The sequence below is a fragment of the Pleuronectes platessa genome, chromosome 4 (assembly GCF_947347685.1).
Source record: "Pleuronectes platessa chromosome 4, fPlePla1.1, whole genome shotgun sequence".
NCBI classification, from domain to species: domain Eukaryota; kingdom Metazoa; phylum Chordata; class Actinopteri; order Pleuronectiformes; family Pleuronectidae; genus Pleuronectes; species Pleuronectes platessa.
In genome coordinates, this window is record NC_070629.1 from 3,807,357 (window position 1) to 3,834,960 (window position 27,604).

Genomic DNA, 27,604 nt, shown 5'->3' on the forward strand with positions numbered 1-27,604 from the left:
GAAACGCGCTGCAAATAGAGAAGAAACGACAACGGAAGTGTTTCCAGAGGAGAGCTAAAAGTGATGGACACTGCTGCCACAGCAGACACAAAAACGTCCAATACACCATACAAATTCGGTTCCACACAGGGGTCTGCCACCCGGCTCTGGAGGCAAAATGTCTCTTTTGATAGTAAAGGTTTCCTACCACACTATGGACAATACATTGCCTCACAAACAGGGGCTTGCTTGTTAGCGCTGTTTATTCAGTTTAACAGGAGAAGACGGCATGTCTCTAGATCGGACCCTCTTCCGTGCTCAGAGCTCACTGTGGCTCCAGTGTTGCCAACTCCTCAGTAAGGAAAGTAGCTATTGGCTGTCCTAAAAGTCGCTAGATGTCGCTAAATGACGTCATCGCCTAATTTGCATAATGTAATGGTCGCTATAGGATGAACAGAAAGTGAGAAAAAAACAACCTAACTTAAAATATGTTTAGAACTTAAAATAAGCTTTCTTCTACAGAAGCGTATTACATTCACTTTTCTAGGAAAATTATCTCTTTTAAATTCTGAGACAAATGCCCAAAAAAATAAAAGTGAATGCAATACGCTTCCGTATTCTTCTGTTGATTCTTTTTTTTTTTTTTTATGTTGGCATTCAAATAGACCATCATTTCTCAAAATAACTTCATGACTTTAATGCTGTATCTAGACTCACATACATAAATCGATTATGTCCTGTATTGTTAAATGTTAGAATATCAAATTTAATAAAAGGCTGTTAAGTGGGGTGGAACTTCTAGCTCTAGGTCCAACCCTCCTCCTTTGATGTGCGCCGCATGACGATTTGCGCAACAGGACGATGTGCATCGCACGATGATGTGCGGTGATGTTGTGCGCCGTAGGACAATGTGTGCCGATGTGCACCCCAGGATGATGTGCGCTGCAGGATGATGTGCGGTGATGATGTGCACTGCAGGATGATGTGCGCCGCAGGACGATGTGCACCGCAGGACGATGTGCGTCGCACGATGATGTGCGGTGATGTTGTGCGCCGCAGGACGATGTGCGCAGATGTGCGCCCCAGGATGATGTGCGCCGCAGGACAATGTGCGCCGCAGGATGATGTGCGTCGCACGATGATGTGCGGTGATGTTGTGCGCTGCAGGATGATGTGCGCCCCAGGATGATGTGCGCCCCAGGATGATGTGCGGCCGAAGAGCCGCGTTCGGCTCCAGAGCCGTGGGTGGCCGACCCCTGTGTGAAACCGAATTTGTATGGTGTATTGGACATTTTTGTGTCTGCTGTGGCAGCAGTGTCCATCACTTTTAGCTGTCCTCTGGAAACACTTCCGTTGTCGTTTCTTCTCTATTTGCATCGCGTTTCTGTAATGTGTTGAGTTGTGTTGTGAACTTGATGAAGATGTTTTCTTACTTTGCTTGTGTTTTGTCAACTTGCATGTGTTTTCTTAACTTGCTGTTCGTTGAGCTCTCAGGGCCACCACAGGTATCTGATGTGTGTGACAACACACAATGTGAGTGCACATTCAGCACTTTCACAGATTGAATGTTGGAAACACTGCAGAGAAAGTTAAACAAAATTCCTTAACTGACTGATATCCAATTCTTCCACCGAGCTTGGTGTCAATCTGTCCAGTAGATTTTGATTTTTACTGCTGACTGTTAGGGAAACATAACTAAAAACATATCCCCCTTGGTGGAGCCAATGATTCAGTGTTAACTTCCCAAGGATATTATTATATGTGCTGTCCATTGAGAATGAATGTCTAAAACTCTGCTTCATAGACATCTAACAGAATATGCTTCAGTATCAATGTCATTTAGTGATATTTGTGTGCCTGCACTGTGAACAGGAACTGCTAATGTAATGGTGCCAGTTCACCAAAATGTTCATAAATATAGGACAAAAAAAAAATTGAGAGCGCTCACTGTGGTTGACCCATTTAGGCCCATATGTTGGTAACAGCATGTAGACATCAGATTAGAAAACAGTTTTGACTATCACTGTTTTCAAAAACAAAGACACAAGGCATCAGAACCACACTCAAATAGAAGGACTTTGGTTTGGACTGGATATTATAAACTGCATGAGAAGACACACACACACACACACACACACACACACACACACACACACACACACACACACACACACACACACACACACACTTCAGCTCACTTAAGTAAATTGCTGCTGCTAATATATAGTTATTCTGATGTTTCTAAAATTAAGTCAAACAAAAACTTACCATACCCTCTCAAGAGAAATGCTGCTGCTTGTGGAACAAAAATTAGAATTTTACGGAGAAGTGTTGTGCAAGTTTCTTGTAACTATCATTTATGGCAAAATCTACTCCTCTTTAGCAAAACAGAGCTTTGTTATTGTTCTAAAATCTGTTACGTTGTTCTTGTCTTCTGTCAAAAGACAAAGCCAGAATTTTTAACTGCGCTTGCCTTCCTCCACATTGCTGTCCTCTTTTTTTATATATATGAGATGAATGCACAATCTCTAGCTGCAGCCTCAGTGCATGAGGCACGGTTTTGTGGATGGTGGTCAATGGGATGAAACCTATTCACAGCCTTGACTTCTGGTAAAAAAAAAATGTTGTCTGTGATCCCAGTAGTCTCACTCACATCACATGTACTGTATAGCAGCATAGTCACAGGGCATATTGGTTTGGTTGTGATATCAGACAGTTTGTGCGTTTGCCTTGTGAACAACAGAAGATCCTGGCTCTCTCTCAGCAGCATCCACACTTCCCTTCTGAAACAACACCAGGGACTGCTGGCTCTCTGTGTTTGCCCAACAGACTCACAGTGCCACTGGTAGGTGATACAGCACAATGCTGTAGTAGACCCTCTATTGATAGGTACTGAGAGGCAGGACGCCAAGAGAGAAATCACAGGATAACACCCAGGAAAACTATCGGGATTCACACACAAGTTCAAATCAATATCTGCTCCTTTTCTTGAAATATAAGGGTTGGAATGGTTTAAAATATCACTTCAGTTATCAGCTGAGACATTAAATATGAGCATTATTATTTTAACAGTCAATAAGATATTACACCAGATAATATTAGAGCACACAGTGGGGATCCAACAGCTCCTGAAATATAGTTCAGTAAATATGATAAATCAAAAAGAATTACACAACAAATATTGGAACCACAAAACTTGGTGGACGGATGTGGGATAGTTCAGGGAAGAAGCCACACATCACATTAAGTTGCAGATCCAGGAATAATCCTTTTCTCTTTCTTTAACATTGTGAGATAAGTTGTTTTTCAACATTTTCCTTAATTTCTTACACATAGATATGGCTGAAAAAAATAGGCAAATTTAGAGAACTGATATTTAGGATTTTGTGCAATTTAGATCCAGATACAAATCTGATTTCATAAGGGGTCGGTTGGGACCTGGTATGCACCCTCTGATTGCCATACTAGTTTGTAAATGGATATCTTAGCCCCACTGCTTCTTGCATCCAGCCTAATGGGTTAAAAGAGGCTAAAAGGCTCCATAGATAGGCTGTATGAGGAGGGATATCCCCAGAGTGGGCTCATCAGAGCTTTTTCACCGGAAACAGCTTATCACTCCTGTCAACCATGCGAATGCGAAAGCAGCACATGAAACTGAATACATTGTGCTTAAAGACATTAAATCACATGTTGAGTCATTCAACTGTTTTCACGTTGCACATAATCATCAGATCAATTGTCAAATAAAAAAATAATGAATGAAGACAGTTGAAATAGGAAAGATCATTAAGAGAAACATTGGATAAAAAAGCTTCCATACTATATATAACAATGATTACATAGGAAATATTCGATTTCAACATTTAACTTTGAAATAAAGATCAATGAGTTATTAAATGAAAGGAATAAAAAAAATAGAATAAAGCATCATTGCTGCTGTTATTTAATTGCAGCTGTTGTAACACACCGAGTCAGGCCACTGATGAGTCAGCAGACTCATTACATTGAATTCATTTAATGGATAGACACCATTTTGTGAATTTTCAGATCACCTGTTTTTAACTTGTACCGTCAGTTTGGTTGCTCTCTTCCCACTGAGTAGTGACAGCAGCCAGCCAATCAGGTGGTTAGGCTCCAGAGAGCTGCGTCAGTGATGCAGGGAGAGGAATCAGAATCTGGACTATGGACATTGTGATGATGACTCTGTGGTCAGGACTAATGCACACAGATCGCCATAAATCTGTAGTAGAAGCCCGACCGTGGCGTTTGTATGGTGGACTGCTCTGTAATCAGCCTCTCTCTGAAGAGAAAGGCTGAATAATTGATTAGGTTTCACTGTGGATGAATTAGCCCAGTTTCAGAGTGCATTTTATCCACTTTGATAAGCCCTGTGCACAGGACCGCTACAGTATACTTTGCCTGAGCTAGATTCTATTATGAATAAAGTGTTGTAAAATACTGATTAACATCACATGTCAGCTGTTTGCATGTCAGTCAGTGTTACTGTTCCTCAAATCCTGTTAGTCAAACTCCAGGGAACTTAAACTCTGCCCACTTTGGGTGCTCAGTGTTGCAGCACAGAGGCCTGATGGGGAATTAGGTGCATGACTTGGTACCTAACCTGTACTTTTCTTTAAAAAAAACCTGGGTTGATATGAAGAACTTCTTTTATTTGGCTAAGACAAATTAGAAGGTGGAATTTTACACATTAAATGTGTACAAAGATAATGTGTGCAAATCTCTTAACTCAATCACATGACAAAATCACCTACTAAAGTAAGTTTAACCCGACTACAATAATTTAACACTAAATAGCAAATACTCCAGCTCCATACTCATCATTAAATGTCTCCCCACTGCTCGGGCCAGGGACGCCCACACTGCCAGCGGATGTGACCACATGGGGTCAAGCATGCAATCAAACACGATACATTTATTTCGTGCCCCCATGTGGGAATCCTGTCATTTGAAATCTGTAGGCATTTTGTTGTCATGTCAACTTGAGTTTAAGGCAGCTACTAAGTGTAGGCTGATGTTAAATGCTGCCAGCGCCATGCAGGGAGCGTTTTGCCACCAGAGTTATGTGTAATGTGAACTAGAAACATGTGGGAGAGTTTTGTGTTGCGTTTAAACCGGCGATATATTTCAGCACATAACTCAGGAACCGATATGAGACACTGAAGACTGTGATTCAGGCCACTAGGCACAGGTAGGCAAACGGATTTTGGTGATCAACCGGACAAAATTTATTTAAGTATCTATTATTTCTTTATGTGATGTGCATGCAACTGATAAAGAAATCTGTCAGCAACAACTCAATATAAGTGAAGTTCGTGAGCGTGCAACAACATTTTCTTCTTATACCACTGGAAATACACAATATCGGCTTGTTAGGAAATATATATAGTTATTTTCCTGAATGATGCATATAAAAAAGGCTTGCCCTATGGTTACAGGGTTAAAATAAAAATTTTTAATACGGGTTGTGTTGGATAACCAGTAATGAAAGCTTTGGCTGGATATTGCAGTTGTGAGATTCTTTCTGCCTCCTCTTTAAGACTCCTGCAGTGTTAATAAAATACCGCTCATCCACTCGTAGAAACAACTTTTCAATACTTCTTTCAATTTGAAAAGCCTCTATATATATAGGACTGTATTCATTTCAACATCAAATGGAATTAAATAACTTAACTAACTTAATAACTTATTTGTTGAGGTAAGCTACATAGAGTTTTGGTGATTAGCCCAATGAGACAAATTGTGATTTGTGAATATGGGCTATACGATTACAATTTGATTGATTGATTGATTGATATAAAGCATCCTCACTAAACCTAGGCCCATGTGAAGATATGAGAAAACCAAGGATCCCAATCCTTAACATCTGGAGAATTATTCAAATCTGATAAGAGATCAAAAAAGCACACAGTGAAACATAATGCAAAAGAAAATCAAAGTTATTACACCGAGCTTTATGGAGCCATTTCACCCAAATTGAATTATTAAGATGGATGATGCATAAAGGGCAGACAAGGAAACACAGTGAGAGGTTGTCGATTAGTATCAGACAACATGCTGCTTTGCAAAGAGGAGGCCAGAGTAGACAGCTGTTGGTCTGCAATGAAGGCATGATATGAGACAGATAGATGAAAGTTTGAGTTCACTGAAGACCTGTAATAAGAGGGATAGATATTAGCCTGCGAAGGAGGTAACAGGACCTTCAAACACCTAAGAAGAAAGATAGGGGTTAGGTTGCAGTTAAAGCAATGGGCCATTGAAGGCCTGAGAAGAAAGAGATAGATGTTACCCTGCAATGAAGATTGTAGGAACTCACCAGTGAAGCTCCAGCATTAAGAAGAGACAGCAGTGAGATAACTGGAGCTCTTCACTGGTGACTGAGCACCCTTGTAAATTAAGCTGCGATTTACAGTATGTTACTTCTTCCTGAAAAGTTTATTGAAAGATACTTAAACCTCAGCATTAATCATGATCTAATACCTCTAACCCTAACTTGAACTTGATCTTGTCATATATACTAGGCTGCTTGGACAGAGTGGATGAATTCAGAGCAGAACATCGGACTTTATGAACAGAGACAAATTCCCTAATGTTTCTCTCTGTTGTTTTGTTTTTTGTTGAAACAGTGATGCATTAACTGAGTGTTGTATCTACAGTGCATTGAAAAGTGATGCTTGCTCACTGTTGTACGTACTAAAGTGCAAATGAGTGGTGATACCTCCACTCACTGATGTATGAACTGGAATGCATAGAGCAGGAATGGGCTGTAATTTTGTCTTGTGTGTTTGCAAGGATATCTCATGCAAAGTATTTGGGAGCAAAGGGGAAGTGAATGAAATGATGATGATGATGATGATGATGATGATGATGATGATTAAAAATGTATATACTGTTGAAATTAGAGATGATGGAGAACTCTTGCAGGTCACTGGCTTGTACCTTGAAAGATTTTAGAGCACTGTCCTAGAGAAATGTTTGCAGTCTGTGAAATGGCAGAAGTGATGGAAGCCAAAGAAAAATGTGGCAAGGAGAACATGGTGACTTAATGAGCTGATGAGCGGCAACCTGGGAGCTTGGAGATACCCAATATAAATGTGTAAATGAGCAGGATCTTCCTCACTGAAAATCGCCTTAGTCACAAAAACACTATGTGAATCAGGACAGCTGAAAGTGTGAGCAACAGCATGCATGTGTGTGTGTGTGTTAAATGCTAACGCATGATTGTTCAATTCTGAAAGACAGACAAGCAGGATTGCAGTGACATTTAAAGAACTGCTTCCAGTGATTGATTGGCTTGAATGTAGACATAAAGATCATTGGCGTCAGGATTGTGAAGGGAGGGATTTGACTGTGCAGTAAAGGGAAATGACAAATGGAAGTAGAGCTAATGTGTATGATACCACTGCAGGCTTTCTATTGGTGGGGGTCGCTACTGGGACATAACACAGGAGAAATGGAGGAGCTGTTATAACAATTACACCTGTGTTCAATATGAAGTTGGTTTGTTCGATTGGATTGCAATCCATCGTCAATACGTCTCAGGGGATTTCTTACCTGTACTGTATGGTCATTAAGCTCTAACCAACTGCATCTGATCACCCAAGACAAAGTTTAATGTCAGTTGTAAATGGGGGTGAGTGTTGACTGGTTTGTTGTAGTTTGTTGAAATTTGTGTTAAGTGCATCAAGGTGGGTTCCTGTGTCATCTTGCGATGTTGGCAAGTTCAACTCCATCTTCTTCTTCACAGTCAGAAATGATGGACAAAGCTGTTCAAATAAGATTCACATTGTTATACAGTATACCCTCATTTACCTTTAACAAATATGTAATAACTGGGGCATTGCCGATTCTAAACCTGCCTGTTTGAAATGAGCTGTGTGCTTGGCCTGTGTTAATGCTCTTGAGAAATTTCTCAAATAGTCCTTGTCATAGCTGGTCCTCTTTAAACTGGTCTTTGTCTTGTTTGTTTGTTGAATGTTGTTTGCAGAGATCTATGGTGCAGAATGAAGTTAGAAAATGTTTTTTTTTTGCTTTTTAATGAAAATGTATTTTGCTTTATTAGTACATGGCTTTTATATTAGTTTGAATCATTTACTGAAGGACATGGAAGAAGACATGTTAAACTCTGTCCACAGACGGACCATTAGCACACTGCCCAGCCCCCACTGACTGCTACAGAGCGCTGGTCGTCTCCTGATATAAAGTTTATCAATATTGAATGTATTGTGTGTCCAAGTTGTGCCAAACTCAGCACTGCACATCCAAGATATGCTTACCAAACTCAGACAGACAGACAGACAGACAGACAGACAGATTTTTCTGTTTGAATGAGCATGCAATGTTATGAGTCTTTAGATTCACAGCAGTGTTTAGCAATAGCTGTCTGTTTCTCATAACTTCTGGGATGAAGCAAGGGAGGGAGTCCTCTCTGCGTCCTGGCTGTGAAAGGAGGTAGCTGCTGCCACTCAGCAGGACCAGTTTGAGTCTGTTTCAGCTCATCACAACCGTTGCCAGGAAAGAGATGATAAGGAGGAGAAGGAGACAGAGGCAGACAGACAATCTCTGCACTGATCTGTTTTCTTTTTCGGACTGATGTGTCTGAGACTGTCGATCGATTTCCTGGGAGGTGTCTCAAGCCCCCCCCCCCCCCCCCCCCCCCCCCACACACACCACCGCACTCCCATCGCCACCACCAACTTCCCCGGGGAGCTGATTGATCTGAGAGCTGGTTGTCAGGGAGGGTCGAGACCCCGCAGGCAGCCAGGCACTGCTGTCTCCACTCAGCTGCGAGCCGTGTCTCTCTGTGTGCTACCTTGCTTACACTTTCATCTGAAGTGGAAGGCACTCAGAGAGCAAGCTGGAAGAATCAGCTTGTGGCTACAATGAATGCGTATATATACAGGGGGATCAAATGAACCCATGCATCTAATGTATTCTGGCCAAGTGCCACGCCCAAATTGCACGTCTTGAATACGCTCTCTCTAGAATTGGTTATTTTCCCCATTCAGCCATGTTAGCTCTTTGTCTAGATGCCAGACAGTGATGAGCATAGTTTATTGAGCGTGGTCTGTCATTATGTTAAGCTGAGGTCCATTACATGAATACTGGCTTCGGCCCTGAGCTCTGACTGAACTCAAAGCATTGATTTGCACTTACTGTCCGTCACAGAAATGGTCCAGTCTCCTTTTATTGCACCAGCTCCAGCTCGATCTAAACAGAGGGACATGTTCGACGGTAGAACTGTTGTAGCCCTGTGTGCTTCAGCAGCTCCAGGAGGACACTGGCGATAGCCATCTGTAAATAAATGTACTTGTACTTCAGAGCTGCGGATTAAGATGTCCATCTCACGCAAACATTTGCTCAGCTTTTTCCCTCTCTACATTCTTATGAGGAATCTGTGCGTTTGGGCTAACACACGAATCGGACAAACCTTTAAGGAACATAAATTATTTCCTTGAAAAGTGCATTGTGGGCTGCGTTGTGTGCAACAGAAATATTTGCGTAATTGTCTTTGTCCGATGGAGTCCAAAATGTCAGACTCTGTGTTAACGCAGCTGAGGGGCAAAAACATGTAAGCAGAATTCTAGCTGCTGGCGGAGTTAGATGATTTGATTTTGTAGAATTTAGCTGATTATTGATAAACCTATTTAAACCATAGTGGGCTGAATAAACCATGTTTTATAAAAAACTGGGGAGTCATAAGAAGAACAATTCTCAATGTCCAGCTATGCTGTTACTTTCTACTTAATGGGACTTTAATTGGGCTTGTGTTAACTAGTACATAACTGCCTGTTTGGAATGAACTGTTTTCCTGGCCTGTGGTAATGCTGGTGGCAGCTTTTTATTTGATACTGCAAAAGTGACCTGTGTAAAGACCAGCCGACATACAGACAGCGATTGATTACAAGATAGGTGGTTTAAAAATGTATTAAAGGTATTATTAAAACTTCTTCATCCTCGGTGAGACCATGGCAAAGCCCACTCTGTCCCCCACCGGGATCACACCTAATTCATTTTTTTACCATTCAGTTGAGCTGGGAGGCTGTGTGCTAAGTTATTGCACATTTTGCATGAGCCGTGCGCATACATACATTCAGAGTATTCATGTTCTCATAGCTGCGGGCAGAACTTCCCCTGGAGTGTTCCCAAAGAACTTCCTGGGGAATCAGGAGCTCACAAATATGTCGAGGAGCACATACACACACACACACACTCTCTCTCTCTCTCTCTCTCTCTCTCTCTCTCTCTCTCTCTCTCTCTCTCTCTCTCTCTCTCTCTCTCTCTCTCTCTCTCTCTCTCTCCAGATGAGATCACAGAGCCTATGAAAGCAGGTTGCCTCTCCACACAGGTCAGGTGATCTGAACAAGTGAGAGTATGTTGCAGGCTAGATTTCACTGAAGTAGTTATGATGGTGATGACACTGCAGTGATAAAGGTACAGTATTGTACAACAGAGCCAGATAGTATTGGAACTTAAATCAATCACACTGTCTATAGTAGAGAAAAAATTATATTTGTCTTTTATTCTACTGTGGCTGCTTTTTTGACCCAACTCATTGATTACGCACGTTAACATTGTAAAATGTTACATGTGTTACACAGATAACCTCTGATATCTGAGTTAAGTGAATTAAGCCTTTTCCCTGCGGCTTGGGAAAAATACAGTGCTTTTCCTCTCCACAAAATCTGTACAAAAGCTTACAGAGGTATTTGGCCTGAGACTTAAAAGCATTTCTTTAAGCTGTATCTACATTGAGAAATTTGTTACAGCTTTATTAAAAATAAGTTCTGGGAGCCCATCAGCTATTGATACCTTCCAGGTTGAGACAGTGGATATCTGCACTCAGACTCTGTCTTTTGTTAGTCGCACACCGTGTACAGTCTGACTTGTTTCTTTTATCACACGCATCAAATGTTTCTCCATATGAAACACAAACAGTGATACTTTTGTTAGGCGTTTTAGGTCAGGAGACATTTTGGATAATGTAAAAGCTATCTTCATACTAATGCTGATAAATTAAAAAGCATTTCAGTCACTGTCTTCTGCCTCTTCTGCTCTCCAATTGGAGAGTTTGCAAGCTTCATTCATTCAGTGAATCATTTCATGCTGCTTTCCCATTGGTTGGCTAGTTAGGTCGTAGCAGCAGGAACATAGTGATATGGTCTTCCAACATTTCTCACACTGTTGGAATTTTGTCCGAGGCCAACTCTGGTCACATCACTGAACTTCTCTCACAGTGCTATGTAGTAGCAGCAGTTTGGAGCCTTGACATTAGATCTCAGCATGTTTCTGTGACGTTGGTCATCTTTTGTCTGGGACACTAAGTACACCGACCACAAAGCACCCCAAGTTGCAGCCACACCCACTTTTTGTTCTGTTACTTTAACCGCCGGCCTTCTATCAGTGATCCAATTCATTTTAATTTCTTTTCAGTTTCTTCAGTTCGTCTGATTTTAAAAGATAATATTAAGGCAATTGAATTGAAGTATTTTGTAGAATAGTATTTCACTGCTTAATTGTACATGTATTGATATAAACGTGTTCATGTTTTTTTAAGAGAGAGTGTAGTCTTTCTTTGAGCCAGTGCTTTTCTCCTGGCTGTTTGTGTGAGATGAGATCAGTGGAGCCTCCTTTGTTACTATGGAGACATCTCCAGTCATCTCCACTGTGGCTTCCCCTCTCCAAGCATCCTCGCTCCACCCCCCCTGTCTCACTCGTTCTCTCCGTCTCGTCATTTGTTGGCTTTGTATCCTTCCCACCCTCCCTGTTCTCCTCTTCTCATCATCACGTCTTCTCCTCTACTTTTCTATCAGATTCACAGCTTGAGTTTAGGGAAGACAAAGGTGTAAAAGTGATTTGTGATCATCATGAAGCACAAACCACAATTACAAGGAAATATCAAGTGTACAGTCAGATGAGGTGAATACAACATTTGTTTTACTGCCACCCGTTGGACAAGAGAATACCAATTAGCAAAACATGTTTATACTAAATACACCGATGCATTTGTTACAGATTATACTAGAAAACCATTGATCAAAATAGACAAAAAAAATGGTATTGGTTTTATATTAGTTTAGTTGTGGGAGCTGGATTTCTACAAAATACACCAGATGTCTGACAGAATTCTTTGTGAAATCTCTGTTTTTTGTGTGTCCTCCACTGCAATGCTTAATGGTAAAGAAGCACATTTAAGGCAGTTACACTAATCAATATTTGCCCATGTTAACAATCAATAATTGGTTAATTATTAACACTATGAACTATTATAGTACAACAGCTTTTTAAGCTCTCACGTGATTTTTGCTGCTGAATCAGAGTGAATTCGAAAATTAAGAACAGAAACACAAAACAACTTGAATTATACGTTCAAACAACACTAAATTATGATTTCATTAAAAAGACTGGTTGATGGATCAGAACAAACTAGACTAATTGGACACAAACTTACCCACAGCAGTGCATCACACTGTGGATAGCCTTTATTTTTTTTAAAAGCTGAAAAACATTTTAGGTGGCCTGTGTGTTGAAAACACGAGAAGGCCAAAAAATAATGTTGCTGGAGAGTTTCTTCAAATAATTTGGGGAACATAATAGGCCTAACTATCAATATGTGTTATATAACTAAATTAATTTAACCAACTTAGTCTCATCTTCAACAACGAATCTTCATTTATTCTGTCATCTTAAATGGAGTGCCCATGTAGACTCTCTGTGTGGGAAGCTAGCTCAAAGGCGGCACTTTCTGTTGTTCAGGAAACTGTTTGTTGTGAGCACCTACATCCTGTCCATATTTTATTCTTCCATGTGTTTACTGAAGGGACGGTTAATTGTTCTTATTTTGAAAAGAATTTGATTTCATGGAGTACTGAATATTTTGGTTTACAAGAGTTCTTTTTCTGTTTATCTATCGCACGTATTTGATTTGTTGTAAGCTTGAGTAAATAATATAATTGAAGAGATACTGATTAACCTAACCTAAAATGGTTTGTGATTTATTTTCCTTTGATGTTTTGTGTAGTTAGGTAAATGAGCTATCAGGGCTACCTCTTGTTCCGGGATATATTCTAAATGTTGGCAGGTGAAGAATCCCTGTCTGGAGCCCAACTCTTATATTGTTTCACTTTAGAAAACCTACGCTACAGCTTTGTTTGAAAGCATAATTAGATATAGAATGGCAGCATGGATCTCACAGTCCAGCATAGGTCAACATTTTAGGGCATAGTAAAAACGTCTATGAAGGTGATCGGGAAAAAGGACTTTCCTTGCCTTCAGACCATCTACGAAGGTTCTGTGGTCAGACTGGCACACAGAATCCTCAATGAGCCGTCACACATTCTGTTCCCCGAATTCGACCTTTTCCCCGAGTAACGTCCTACCATCAGGCGGACGTTACAGAGCCTTTAAGTGTAAGACTTACCGCCTCAAGCTCTTGTTCATACCAACGTCCATCGTACTAATCAACAAGGAGACATGTTGATTCTGTCATAACATTTCCATATGGGACAATAAAAGTATATATATATAGTTATTTTCGCTTTTGTAGGACCTTAAATTACTCTGTAATTACCACAGTTTGAGAGCAGAGCTAAGAAAAAACTCATCTAAATCTTCTTTGACCTGTTGTATGTTTGTTGTTAGTGTATTCATTCCTTTGTACAGTCTTTGTACTGTTGGGTCTCATTACGCCTCCCTCTCTCACCTCCAGTTTCATCATCTTTCCTCTTTTCCACCCCCTTCTTTACTCAGCTGTTTGTCATCTCTCTCTGCTCAATGGCACTAGAAAGACAGGGATTAAATGGAGTTGAATAAAAAACTTATTGAGGTAAGCACCGCAATTTTGCAATTATACTTTATTAATATGAAAAATCTACAGTAAGCAAAGGCCCATATGAAGTTAGGAGATAGGACCGGGTCACTCAGAGTCTAGTCGCTGTCGAGAGGAGGTGGGTTGCACAGTTGATTTGAAAGACCCATGGGAGATTTTGCTACAATATTTTAAGAACGGCATCCAGGGATTGGATGATTAGAGAAACACGGGCAGAAAGATCAGTGGTCAGATATGGTGGGAAAGTGGAGGCATAGAAATATGTTTTTCTATAGCCAATGTTAAAGCATTGAGGAATAAGGCAGAATGTCAGGGAGGAATTCTTCCTTGGTCGACTTTAAAGAGCCCGTATTGGGCGTTTACTATCCGTTACTACCCGAAGGGGGTCAGTAGGGACCCTCAAAGTAAGAAAACAGTCACTCCGCAGACTTTTTCACTCAGTCCATTTAAAATATATATCTCTGAAACGGCTCATTGGGGATAGTCCTTGTCACGTGTCACTCAAAGTGCAGTCAGCCAATCGGGCGGCTGTGACTGAGGGGTAGAGTGGTCGTCCTCCATCCTGAAGGTCGGCAGTTCGATCCCCAGTCTGACCCATCTGCATGCCGAAGTGTCCTTGGGCAAGATGCTGAACCCTGAATGGCCCCCCATAGAATAACTAAGTGCTGCGGATAGATACACTGTATGAATGTGTGTGTGAATGTAAAACTGTACTGTAAAGCGCTTTGCATGATCATCAAGACTAGAAAAGCGCTATATAAATACAAAACATTTTACCATTACCAATCAGCAAGCTCTACCGTATGGCTCCAACAGGCTTCAGGTGATAGGTCTGGTTGCGTGTCACTCAGAGACCAGTCAGCCAATCAGTGGAGGGCCTCATAAATATTAATGAGGCAGTAAAAAACAGCCAGTTCTGTCTGGAGCTCCAGAGAGAGGCAGGAGAGAGGACATGGAAATACACATTGCATCAGTTTTTTTTACTTTAAACCACTGATATATCATCTTAGTGGGACCAATACCTCAATTTGAATCCCAGAAGAGTGTAAAATATGGGCCCTTTATCCAAAGCTTCAGAGGAGTATTCAGGGGTATAAAAGAAAAGTGCAGTCAGGGCACAGCAACAGATACACTGTTAATCTGATTTGTCACCGAGTCTGAACCCTAGTCCTCCCTCTCTTCTCCTCCATGCTGCTCAGGGATGATATTTTCTTGGGCTGGAGCCAACTCCAAGTATAGTGCTGTCATGAATATTCAACTGAATTTGAAATTTCAGGGTCAGTCAGAAGACAGAAAGCAGCACTGAGTGTTCAGCTCTGCTCAAATCAAAACGCGACATCAGGCTGGATGGGCTTTTCCCCCTATGCGAATAAACATTTCACTCACTGTTCAGAGTCCGAGACTGATGGTCAAATGGTTCAATCCACCAGCTGGACCAAGACACGGCCACACGTTATTCCTCACAACAAACAAGGACCATGCCAGATCTATACAGTATATAAAGATTTGTGATACTGTTGATTGCTATATTGGTCAATAAATGCAATCATGTTTCCAGAAATTGAACTGAAAATGGACTGTGGGTAGAAACTGCTCAGATCTCAGGATCAAGTCTGCAACAAGGTTTTTTTAAACAAGAGCTTCTCTGTGCCTCCACGCTGCCATACAAATCAGTATTGTGTAACTATGGGAACAAAAGACACAAGAGTGTTGCACTGAGGTTAACTCAGTGCTGGAGTTTGCTCTGAGATCGACTAAAGCCCAACAACTATAGTGGCCGCTGGTGTTTGAGCTAGCAAGTGACTAATTGGCCATTGTGGAAATAACAGTAATGCTATATCATCCAATATGTGAATAGATGTAGGTGACATGTATGGCACTGTAAATCTGTGACAACAGGAAGGTAGGTGAAATGGTGTTTTTGGACTACTCCACTTGGGACTTCTTATTCAAACATATGTCCCATCTGTAGTTTGTGTCTATTGCTCTTTGTGTCTCTTATACTATTGGCTGAATAGAGTTAGGGGTCTTTATCTTTCTTTGTTGAGCCATAAGCTTATCCTGGTGTATATATCAACTCACTCTGCTGTATATGCTGCATAAAGGGTGAATCAGTATCTGGACATTTCTTATATCAAGTGTACATAGGTTCTGAAAGGAAGATGGGGATGAAATGCATCACAACAAACATTGACCCACTCAAACCCACTACATCATGTGGACTCCATTGAAATGTAAAGAGTTACAACAGTTAAAGTTATAGATCACCCAAAAATGATAATTCTGAAGTGAAGTGTTGAGTCCACAAAACACTGCTGGAGTTTCAGGGGTAAACAGTGTTGCAGCCGAATGCAATACAACTGAAGATAGTACGGACTTATCTTTAGACGCAAAAAAACTACAGAAAAAACACATAACATGTCTCACATTGTCCGGAAGCTCCAACATTCATATTTGACTCGAAATGACATCGTTTACACATTTAAAGCCTAAATGCCTGTTGATATCTTCCGGCTAGTTGCATTAAGGGATCGTCGGAAATGCTAACGTCCGCTAGCTTAACTTCTTCTGGTGGACTTTTAGGCGTGTGTGGTGTCATCCAAGTGTCCGCAAGCCCGACAATCATATTCGACTCAAAACCAGGCCATTTACACCGTGTTTTAAGCCTAAAAGTCCACCCGCAGAGGTTGAGCTAGCGGAATCCATTGGCATGTGTCTCCGAAAATATAAACACATTTGTCATGTTTTTTGGCACATTTGCATGTGTGAATACCGTGTTATTATATACATGTTATTATGTAAAATAAACTTGTTGATGTCTGGGCATCTGACCTCAGTGGCTCCTCTGGACATAATTGGCTGTTTTCCATCTCACCTGCTGCAGTGTGCTGCAAATGGGGCTTCCACGTTGGGCTTGTGCAGGATGACGCCGGCTGAGTGTGTGATGTGATGTTCTTTTCCACAGGCACAGTGCGGCAGTAATTCAGACTGAATATACTGCCTGCCTGCCTGTGTCACCAAACACAGCACCAGCTAGGTGTGTGTTTGTCTGCCTTTTCCCTCACAGCCAGTAATTTTAGAGTCAGTAAACCACTCTGGAATGCAAATAATGAGTTGGAATTCATGTAGAATGAGTTGTAGGACAACCTGGCAAATTAAATCGACAATTAGCCGCATATTAAGCTCTTGTGGACGGAACACTGCTGCTGTGTGTATCAAAGCATTCAACAGGTAAGGGCAAATAAAAAGCTCTTGAATGCAGTGTGAAGGAGAAGCAGTGCATTAGACACTGTTGGTGATGAAACAGCTCAGCAACCCTGAGCAAAGATTTCAGCTCTGACGTCCCAACTAAAGCCTCTAAACACTTTATTTGCACCACAACCCAACACAGAATATTGACATCTCCGAAACATTACAAAAATATATCATCATAAACACCCTCAATTTCATGTAAGTAAAAGGTCTGGAATATGATGACTCATCAGGACAATGACAAGTACTTTACCCAGTAGAGTTACAGATACAGATAATCAGTTTCATACCTTTGTTCTTGATCCATCCATCCATCCATCCATCCATCCATCCATCCATCCATCCATCCAAAGCAGCACATCTTGTTATTCATACAGGAACTGATATTATTGATTATGTACTGTTACTAACTGGAATTCAAATAGACTTAAATAAACTTTTTCCCGTTTGAACAACAAAACATGCATAGTACTTTGGAGGTGCAAAATAAATTTTATTGTGACACAAACAATAATGAGAACAAAAAAGTTGACATCTGTTGGGTGCATAAGTATTCACCCCCCTGTGTCAATACTTGGTAGAACCCCCTTTCGCTGCAATTACAGCTGCAAGTCATTTGGGGTATGTCTCTACCAGCTTTGCACATCTAGAGATGGAAAGGTTTGTCCATTCTTCTTGGCAAAAAAGATGAAGCTCAGTCAGATTGGATGGAGACCGTCTGTGAACCGCAATCTTCAAGTCTTGCCATAGATTCTCTATTGGATTGAGGTCTGGGCTTTGACTGGGCCATTTTAAGACATTCACATTCTTTAATCCAAACCATTCCTTTGTAGCTCTGGCTGTATGTTTAGGGTCATTGTCCTGCTGGAAGATGAACCTCCGCCCCAGTCTCAAGTCTTTTGCAGACTGCATCAGATTTTCTTCAAGGATTTCCCTGTATTTGGCTCCATCCGCCTTTCCCTCTATTCTGACCAGTTTCCCTGTACCTGCTGAAGAGAAGCATCCCACAGCATGATGCTACCACCACCATGTTTCACTGTTGGGATGTGTGCTCAGGGTGATGGGCAGTGTTGGGTTTTCGCCACACATAGCGTTTTGCATTGAGGCCAAAAAGTTCAATTTTGGTCTCATCTGACCAGAGCACCTTCTTCCACATGTTTGCTGTGTCTCCCACATGGCTTCTGGCAAACTCCAAGCGGGATTTTTTATGGATCCCTTTCAACAATGGCTTTCTTCTTGCCACTCTTCCATAAAGGCCAGATTTGTGGAGTAGACGACTAATAGTTGTCCTGTGGACAGATTCTCCCACCTCAGCTGTGGATCTCTGCAACTCCTCCAGAGTAACCATGGGCCTCCTGGTTGCTTCTCTGATTAATTTTCTCCTTGTCCGACTCTTCAGTTTGGGTGGACGGCCTCCTCTTGGTAGGTTTGCGGTTGTGCCATATTCTTTCCATTTTCTTATGATGGATTTTATGGTGCTCAGAGAGATGTTCAAAGCTCTGGATATTTTTTTATAACCTAACCCTGCTTCATATTTCTCCACAACTTTATCCCTGACCTGTTTGGTGAGCTCCTTGGTCTTCATGATGCTGTTTGTTCAGTAATGATCTCCAACAAACTCTGAGTCCGTCACAGAACAGGTGTATTTATACTGAGATTAAATTGCAGACAGGTGGACCCTATTTACTAATTATGTGACTTGCAAATGTGACTTGTGAATGCAATTGGTCGCACCAGATCTTTTTTAGGGGTTTCACAGTAAAGGGGGTGAATACAAATGCACTCAACACTTTTCAGATTTTTATTTGTAAATAATTGTGAAATCCATGTAATATTTCCCCCCACTTCCAAATGATGCACTATTTTGTGTTGGTCCATTACATAAACTCACGATGAAATACATTTTAATCTGTGGTTATACCATGACAAAATGTAGAAAAGTCCAAAGGGGGTGAATACTTATGCAAGGCACTGTATATCTCGATATTTTCCAAACTCGCTGACGTTAGGCTTTCCACTGAAGGTGAACACTTGTGTGAGTGTAAACTTCAAGTCGCTCCCACCACCCCTTTCACTTTCAACATTTGTAAACTGATTCGTTCGGTTCAGGGTTCACAAGGAATATGAACAACACTGTCACTAACCATACTCAACTCGCTGGGACTTACTTTCTTTCTCTCTCTCTGTGCTCTCTTCCCTCCTCTCCTGATACAAAAATACGCATGCAGGCAGGAGAGTTTTCTGGATGGGCGGGGGTGAGAGCTGTCTGCTGTGAGACATGCATGAGAAGAGAGAAGCAAAACTCTAAAAGAATTCATGCTGCTTAAAACATTCTCATGACAATTTACACTCGATGGTCACGATATAGTCGTTTTATACATCTCATGTGGAACAAGCCGAGATACATCGAGAATATTCAATATATCGCCCACCCCCCTAAGAGCCTACCGAAAAATTTGACAATAAACCAGCCTTAAACATCAGAACACAGTCATTCTGAATGGTCTTACCTCCAATATAATGATTTTTACTAATAACAGGTTGGGGGTATGGTGACGGTAACGTTCAGATTGAGTAAATGTGAAATACATATCGTCTGGGAAACTTTTTCCAGAATCTATGCACGGCGATCTAATGCTAACCTGTGCAGCTGGTGATGCATGGTCACTCACTCATTGAAGTAATATTGCGTGTGTGGAATCTGATTGTAAACAGCTTCTGGCTTGTGGTAGAAACCCTTGTAACGTATGGTTAGATCTACTGGTTTGCTGTGAAGCAGCCACAGGATATGCAATCTATTTGTCAAAAAAATTAACACCATTCGTGTTTGATGTAAGAAAATACTGCACAGGATTTGCATATTCTAGGCATGTTTTATGGCCGTATCAGTTTTAAAGATGGCAGACTAAAAAGACAGTGATTCTGAAATTTAAATAAACATAGAAGTTAAATAATTAATTTTTTTAATATTTAAAGGGTCCATTTGGCCATTAACAGGCTCATGATTTTGATTTAGGGCTCTACCAGAATTGCTTTACATACTGTGATGCTAAAAATAAGCGTTACGCATCTTTTTAGTTTACACTGCTGCAGCACTTCTTTTAACTTGGTCCGCTCCGCATCTGCTTTGATTAATCAGCTGCCCTACTCATTTGTAACTTGTCAGGTTTTTACAGTGAGTGATAGATGCCATGCCCCTTACCAAGGTTCTTCCTAATCAGCTGTAAATACTGCTCTATCCATGGTAATAGTGGCATCGGTTCTGCCGTACCAGTTGGGACTGTAGCCAGGCCACCCCCTGATTCCGCCATAGTTTTTACTCTTTCAAATCATCTATTCATAGGACTGATCTTTTTTTGTAACACCTCTGAAATTGTCTTGGGCTTTTTATTTATTTATCTGCAGAGAACTAGGCCATTCTAGGTTTTTATCAGACACATAGTTGAGTGATGTTTCCGTTTCATTCATCTTGTCTAAATGTATATGTGATCTGCACTTATTTCATTCATTTTTTTTATACTGTTCACGCAAACTTAACCTCTCCTCCATGTTTTGCTATCGTCCTGTAAAATTTGAGTAGTGTAATTTTCGACAGCAATAATTGTATCCATAAAGCCATTCAACTGTGTCATTGTTACTATTCTGCTCGGTCTCGTCAAAAAACGGAATAGGCAGTTTGAAATTATTTGTGACACAGGGACAACTTCAGGTCACTTTCTGAACAACTACAGCTGACTCGTGCACATGCTGGCCTGCTGGGAACAGAGTGGCACTAATAAGTCACTATAACCTAGAGTTTTCTTGTATTTCCCCTGTACAGTGACATTAACCTCCCCCTAGAGTTTTGTTCTCAGGATTGTACATCATTTCATTCAATAAAGAGCTAGAGGAGAGATATTGAAAACCATGGCTCCTCTGCAGAGCAACTTGTAAACTGGCAGACTAGGTTAAATAAATATGGATGATGCTACACAGCTAATAGGCTTTGCTCCTGAGAGCAAATCCACTGAATGCAGCGATTGCATGTAAATTAACTGACTGCCGTGTCACATCCTGGTGTGTTGTTTTAGTAAGGCTGATGGAATAATAACATATTCTTACACCCATTATGCTTATATTGAGTCCCTATGTGACATAATCCATGATCCGGAACCAAAGTGTGAAAAGTGAAATATAAATGAATGCACTAAAATCAAACGTGCTGGTAAAGTTTATTAAATAAATTCCCCGATCAGGGCATTTGCAGTTAGAGCCCCAATAATGTTGAACAGTCTACCCTTTGAGATCAGACAGGTGACATCTTACCTCAGATGGCTTCTATGAATGTTTGACATATGCGATGTTGAATGCAGGCTATTTAAAAAGTAAACAAACAGTGAATGACCCAAATGCATGTTCATGTAGGCTCAGGGCGTGTGCTGACTCACTGTCCGCTCTTTGTCTCAACTGTCTTTTTAAACCTGAAAACCAATAATAACTAATTGCAGAGGGTTTAATAAGCGCTGGCTGTCAGCCAAACAGTCATTTAAGTCCCGTACTTTATTACATTATATTTTTATTCTAATAAAAAGAGTTTGGATTAACAAGTTGTGATCTGCTATACATGCTAAATTTATGATCACTGGCCTCAGCTTCAGAACAATATGAACATGATGATGAGTGTGTGTCAGTGTGGGTGTGTGTGTGGTGTTTGTGTGTGTGTGTGTGTGTGCGTGTGCGTGTGCGTGTGCGTGCGTGCATGCATGAGTGCGTGTTTGTGTGTGTGTGTGTCAGTCCTTTATAAACATGCTCCATTTGAATGTCAGCTCAGGGGTGTGTCCAGCAGTAGAGAGCGGAGGGTAGAACTCGTATGTGTTTGTAAAATAACTGATGACATATTACATCAAGAGGAGCACTGATTGCACAAAAGAAAAAACACACATTTCCACTCTGTATGCCAATCTAAGCTAAGATAACCTAACTGCCTGCAGGATGTAGCCTCAACCTCAGACACAACAGAGGTATGGGTATGAAAAAGAATTACATTTATTCCGAACTTTACGTTCAAAGGATAATTTTAATAGTTCTGAAGATGAAATATCTCACCATGCACACCAGTGGTTTGGTTATAACATAATCACCATTTAGATCTTTACTGATCATCTTCTAGTACAGTTAGTCAGAGCTCTGCTGTGTTGCTGTGTCAGACTGGAGTAGTGTGGCCCCTGTGGTTTTCAATGTAAATAAAAACAGTCTCAGATTTGTGTGTGGAGGAAAATGAATCTGTCCATCATGAAGAGATGCTGAGAAAAATGAGGATCTTTATAGCCAATACAAGTCAGGGAGTTGCATGCAGTACACAGCAGCTGTCAGGAAGGCTGGACATTTGTAGCACACAGGGGAAGTTGACACGGTGCTAGAAATGCCCTTCGATAATAACGTCACAAACATTGGTCCATTTATATAATGAGTGTCAACTCACAGATGTTCAGTTGTTCAGATAGAAGGTTTCTCCCTCTTTCTCATACGTTTGTATGGTTTGGCCTTTTAGTCTAATGAGGCATATTCTTCAGTCTGGTTCCAAGACAGCCTCTAGACGGTCACATCCTTTAAACCTTAATAACCAGACAGTAAAAATTAACTCTGATTTTGACCTAATCATAAAGCTAAATGCATATTATGATAGGTAACACCAGTCATCGTCCATCTACTTTATAATTTCATATTTTTTCCTCTTCTAAAACAAAAAGGGAATAAAATTATGTAATCAAAAGAGGAAGAGGATGACCAACATTAGAGTCCATATACAGTATATCCACGAGAATTCGATGTGTGAACACAGCAGAGGATCCCCAGCTGGACTTACTGCGAGCGAGTTGGGGTGTTTTGTGTCGATGCTTCATTGTAAAGCTCTGCAGCACTTTGCCAGGCTCTCTCTCTCTCTGGGTGTGTCGGTGACCCATCAAATCATCCACAAAGTTTTTACTGCTTTACTGAAACCTGTAGCTGCTGCCGTATAGTTAATTGACTTCTGTGGGAAGTTATCATTGTTATTATCAATACATTATTAGCTGTTTGTTAAATTGTTGTATTAGAAATTAAAATGTCTAAGTTTTCTGTACTTAGAATTTTTTATTATTTCTTATCTCAAACCGTAAATAGTATATACTTCTGGCACAGTATTCTTTACAATCTTTGCAAGCTGAAGGCTCCCGAATCTGTTGTTGTAGAGATACAACATGTAGAACGGAAAAAATACATCACCTTCTACATGTAGGCGACCTTGTGCAATTCACTCAATTTACCTTGTTTTGTCTTCAGAGTCCGTGAATGGTGCTGCCTCACTTTCTCAAGTATGACCAATTTCATTGTGTAGTAAACTGAGGGATTTAGTTGAGTGTAGATAAACACAGGGCTGGTGAGTAGAAGAGAAAGGGAGGGAGGAGAGATCATGATGTAAGAGGGTGATTTATCCTCCTCACACCGAGATGTGTGATACCTCTATGTGTATTCTATGTGCACAGACTAATTCTCCTCCAACTCGTTCGGTCTTTGTTTCTGCAGATAGTGTTGAGGCAGCAGGGCCGGTCTTAATCCTGGATTAATAAACAGAGGGAGAGAGAATATTTCAGTGGAATAATTACCTTTGTCTCCTTGTACCTTTGCAAATGTGGCCATTATAAAAAAAAAGCGTAACCGTGAAAATTGTTTCCACTGTACATGAAGGCCTCAATATAAACATGTCTGACATCTGCTGTAAAGCTGACTTTTTCATGGCCGACTTGCTAACCTCTGGCTATTGTCTCTGCTTGAGCGATGTAAGTGTCTCCGCCCTTTCTGGCTTGTGAACACTCCTTAGTGATTGACAAGTATATGAGTGAATTAGTGCAAATGAAATGACCGGTTGTGTTTAGAACAGTCGTGCAAAGGCCACAGATACCTGCTTGTCCAGACAGCCATTTACTGATGGCTATATGGACATGAAGGATTTCAACAAGTAAGATAGAAAGAGTTTCGGAAACGACTTACCCACCCTACCTATCATGAATTTAACTTATTGAACATGTACAGGTTCTGTTTCCACTTCAGGGGTGAGTTCCCTGAAGAGGAAGGGTTTTAACCATCTTCATGTTGTATTTCAGAAAGTCTAATGTGGATTTAGTCTCAAAGGGATGAGACTATGGAATGTAACATAGTACATCACAGTAAACATGTAAATTAATAAATTAGGAGGTAGAGATTTGAGGCGTCAAAGATGTCAAGACAGCTTGTGCTGATAAGAGCCGAAGCTGTCCATGTGCAGTAAACAAAATCATGGGATATCTGCAGCGAAATTAGTAAGTTACGTCCTGTCTCTGCCTGCTGCACCACCCCACCCCTGGTTCCTGTGGAGAATTTGTTGTGAAAAAACACAACGCCCCCGTTGTGTTTTTTCACGTCTGAAAGGCATACTGCGGAGAAGTATGGACCCAATTTTCTGGAGATCCCTCGCAGGGCATGCTATACAGTGGAAACCAAAACTAGTCAACTAGTCAAAATGTATCATGCTACTTAAAGTCCCCAGTGGATAAGAGCTTGTACCATCACCCGAACATTACAATTGTGTGCATTTGTGCAGTGTGTGTGTACATCTTGTCGGCCTGGTTATGTGTTTGTAGTGTGAATATGAGACGTATAACATGACAGGCCATCTGCCGCTGGAATCACTCACTCAAGTGTGGTGCTGCTGGTCGTTCCCTTTGGAGCAGCTAGAGGAAGAACAGAGGAGGATTCAAGCTCAGCAGCTCAGCGTATTACTGCGCATCCATCTCTCCTCACGTTCTTCATTCACTTCTTCTCCCTCACCCTCCTCCTTTCCATGCCTTCTCTCCATCTTGTGTTGCTCATTATCGTCTCCACCCCTCACTCCCTTCTATCTTAATATGACTCCCCATTAAAGGCCTCTTTTCACTTCTCTTTCTCTTCCCTCATCTTCTTTTATGCCTCCTCTTTCTCCTGCATCCCTGCTTCCTCTCCTGCCTTGTTTTCTTTTGCCACCTCTGTCATGATAAAGTGAGTGTTGAAAGCGTAATTGTACCCGTTTCAATTTCAACACTCACTCTGCTTCTCCTTTTATTATGCCATTCTTCTTACCCACAGTCTTCTTCTCTACCCTATAGTCTTACCTTCAATCAATCATCACTCCTTCTGGTTTGTACCCTTTTCAAGCTACTTATTCCCTCTATCATCTTCCTCTCTTTTTCTTCTCCATGCCTCTCTTTTCACTCCACATAGGCTTTATATTGTGTTTAAAATGTTCATACCTCCTCTGATCATCCTCTACTAATCACCCTGTCCTCTGCCGTCTTCTTCTCCGTCCTTTTCTGCTACATTTCTCCATCTCTGCTCTTCTGCTACTCCTATAATTTTAACCACCATTAACACCTCAATTAAATTCATTCATCTTTTCTCACATATCTAGCTACCACTCCATCCCCTTCATATTCCTTCTTGCATCAGTCATCATTTTACATGAATTGCAGTCTGCGTCTCCACCCCAATTTAAAGAATCTGAACCTGTGCATTATCAGTAGAAAAGACTTCTAAATACAGATTAGCTAGTAGCGGTGGTGTTTTTTTCCTCTTTAAAAACAATCAAACTATTCACAGCTATCGTTGTTTGATACTTTTCACCATGATGTAAGGTCACATTTCATTAATGTTTATACAAACTAAAAAAAGTGGTTATGATTTTTTTTTACTTGGAAACTGACTCTTCTCTGAGTCATAAATTAGTTTAATCAAATCTGACTGACATGCACACAGTAGCTGTGTCTCAAAGTCTAGGATCGTGGTATTAGTACACAGCATAGACCATTGACCATAAAGGCTCAACTGAAAAGACACAGTTTGTTCAACGGAGGATTTATCGGATGAAGTCTGTTACATAAAATGTACTGATACATTTGAAAATGTAATCTTTGATCTTCTTTTTCTTTGTTGTTTGGGAAGCTGCTATCATACGATCCGTCTTCAAATGTGAAGGATGCAGCCCCTGAATTGGGACTCATCTATTGCTAATACAACAGACTATTTAAAGATTGTTGAATGAAATTTGCTCCAGCAGAGATCAACTGTGTTCCTGCAAATAAACTGGATGAAAATATTGTGCTTAGATTTAGGATCAGATCAGTTTTGGGACCCTTTTCTCACAATCAGGTTTTGTTGCCAAGCAGATTTACATTTACACATATACAAGGAATTTGCTGTAGTGTATTTATGTGTAAGTATAAATGTAAAAATATAAAAAATAGGATACAAAAATGAAATACTATAAGCACCAGGGGAGGCAGTGTGCAATTTCTACAGTTTGTCTGTTATTTGCCACAGGAAGTTAAAGTGCCAAAGTGTCACCCCCTGATTCTATGTTTAACCATCCTTTTCCAATTACAAATCTATGAAATGAGAACATCTCTAAACCACTTTAACCTGTCACTTCCTGTTTTGCTGCATGCACCTACAAATGAGTAAATGTAAATATACATGGTTGGTTACTGCCCAGCTGCTGTAACCTAGACTCAATGATTTTTGTGTGTGCAGGATCCTGGCCACTGTGGGGGCTGATTTTGACCTGAGAACACTGAGAGCTGTGAGAGTTCTGCGGCCTCTCAAACTGGTCTCTGGCATTCCAAGTAAGTCATCCTAAACGCTAAGCATGTTTTTTTCATCACAGTTAGTGTAATGATTGAAACTTATAATAATAAAGCACTTTGCAAGAGATACCAGAAACACTATCAGAGTCAGGCTGTGGTTAGCTTGGCTTAGCATAAAGACAGGGAAACAGTTTAATCACATCTGAGTAGAAAATGTAAAAGTGACAGATTTTTGTTAGGTGGTGAAACTCTTTAATGGTAAAGAACAGCCAGGTGCAGTCTTCATCACCACAATGAGGTTTACAAATGAGATGCCACCATCTCCGCTAAGAAACTAAAACCAAATTCAGGATACACAAAAGATGACTAATTATATAAGATGTTTGTTTTCCAACAATTCCAGATACACAGTAAATATCCTTCTCATTCTCTCCACATATTTCTGGCCTCTCACCAGTAAAGGCGAAACAAACATCATAAAAAAAACATTAAAATTGTCTTCATGTGGTTTAAAGCATACTGTTCTTATCTTGCACCAGGCCTTCAGGTGGTATTGAAGTCCATTATGAAAGCCATGGTACCTCTGCTGCAGATTGGTATGCTGCTCTTCTTTGCCATTCTCATGTTCGCCATCATCGGCCTTGACTTCTACATGGGCAAGTTCCATCGCACCTGCTTCAGGATAGACACAGGTAAGCAGGAGGAGCAGACTTTTTCTAAGCAATTTCTAAGTTTTAATCAAGGCAGGAGTTGGTAGAGCTTTGATCATCGACATGTAATGACCAATGACATTTGGCTAATGGAGGCATTTTGATGAATTATATTGTGACATGGAACTTGATCCATTTCTTCATTGTGCTCCAGCTGCCAAAATCTCTTCCACTTCTCCTCTAATGTCAGATAACACTTTGAGGTT

General features: G+C 40.7%; 1 protein-coding gene across 1 annotated transcript in view; it reads left to right on the forward strand.

The window, feature by feature from the left end:
• cacna1ba (calcium channel, voltage-dependent, N type, alpha 1B subunit, a) overlaps positions 1 to 27,604 on the forward strand; it is a 130,474-nt gene that overhangs the window by 15,654 nt on the left and 87,216 nt on the right. Inside the window, exons 4-5 of the mRNA XM_053420375.1 lie at positions 26,636 to 26,727; positions 27,228 to 27,380. Of these exons, the coding sequence (XP_053276350.1) occupies positions 26,636 to 26,727; positions 27,228 to 27,380 (245 nt within the window). The remainder of the gene's footprint in view (positions 1 to 26,635; positions 26,728 to 27,227; positions 27,381 to 27,604) is intronic.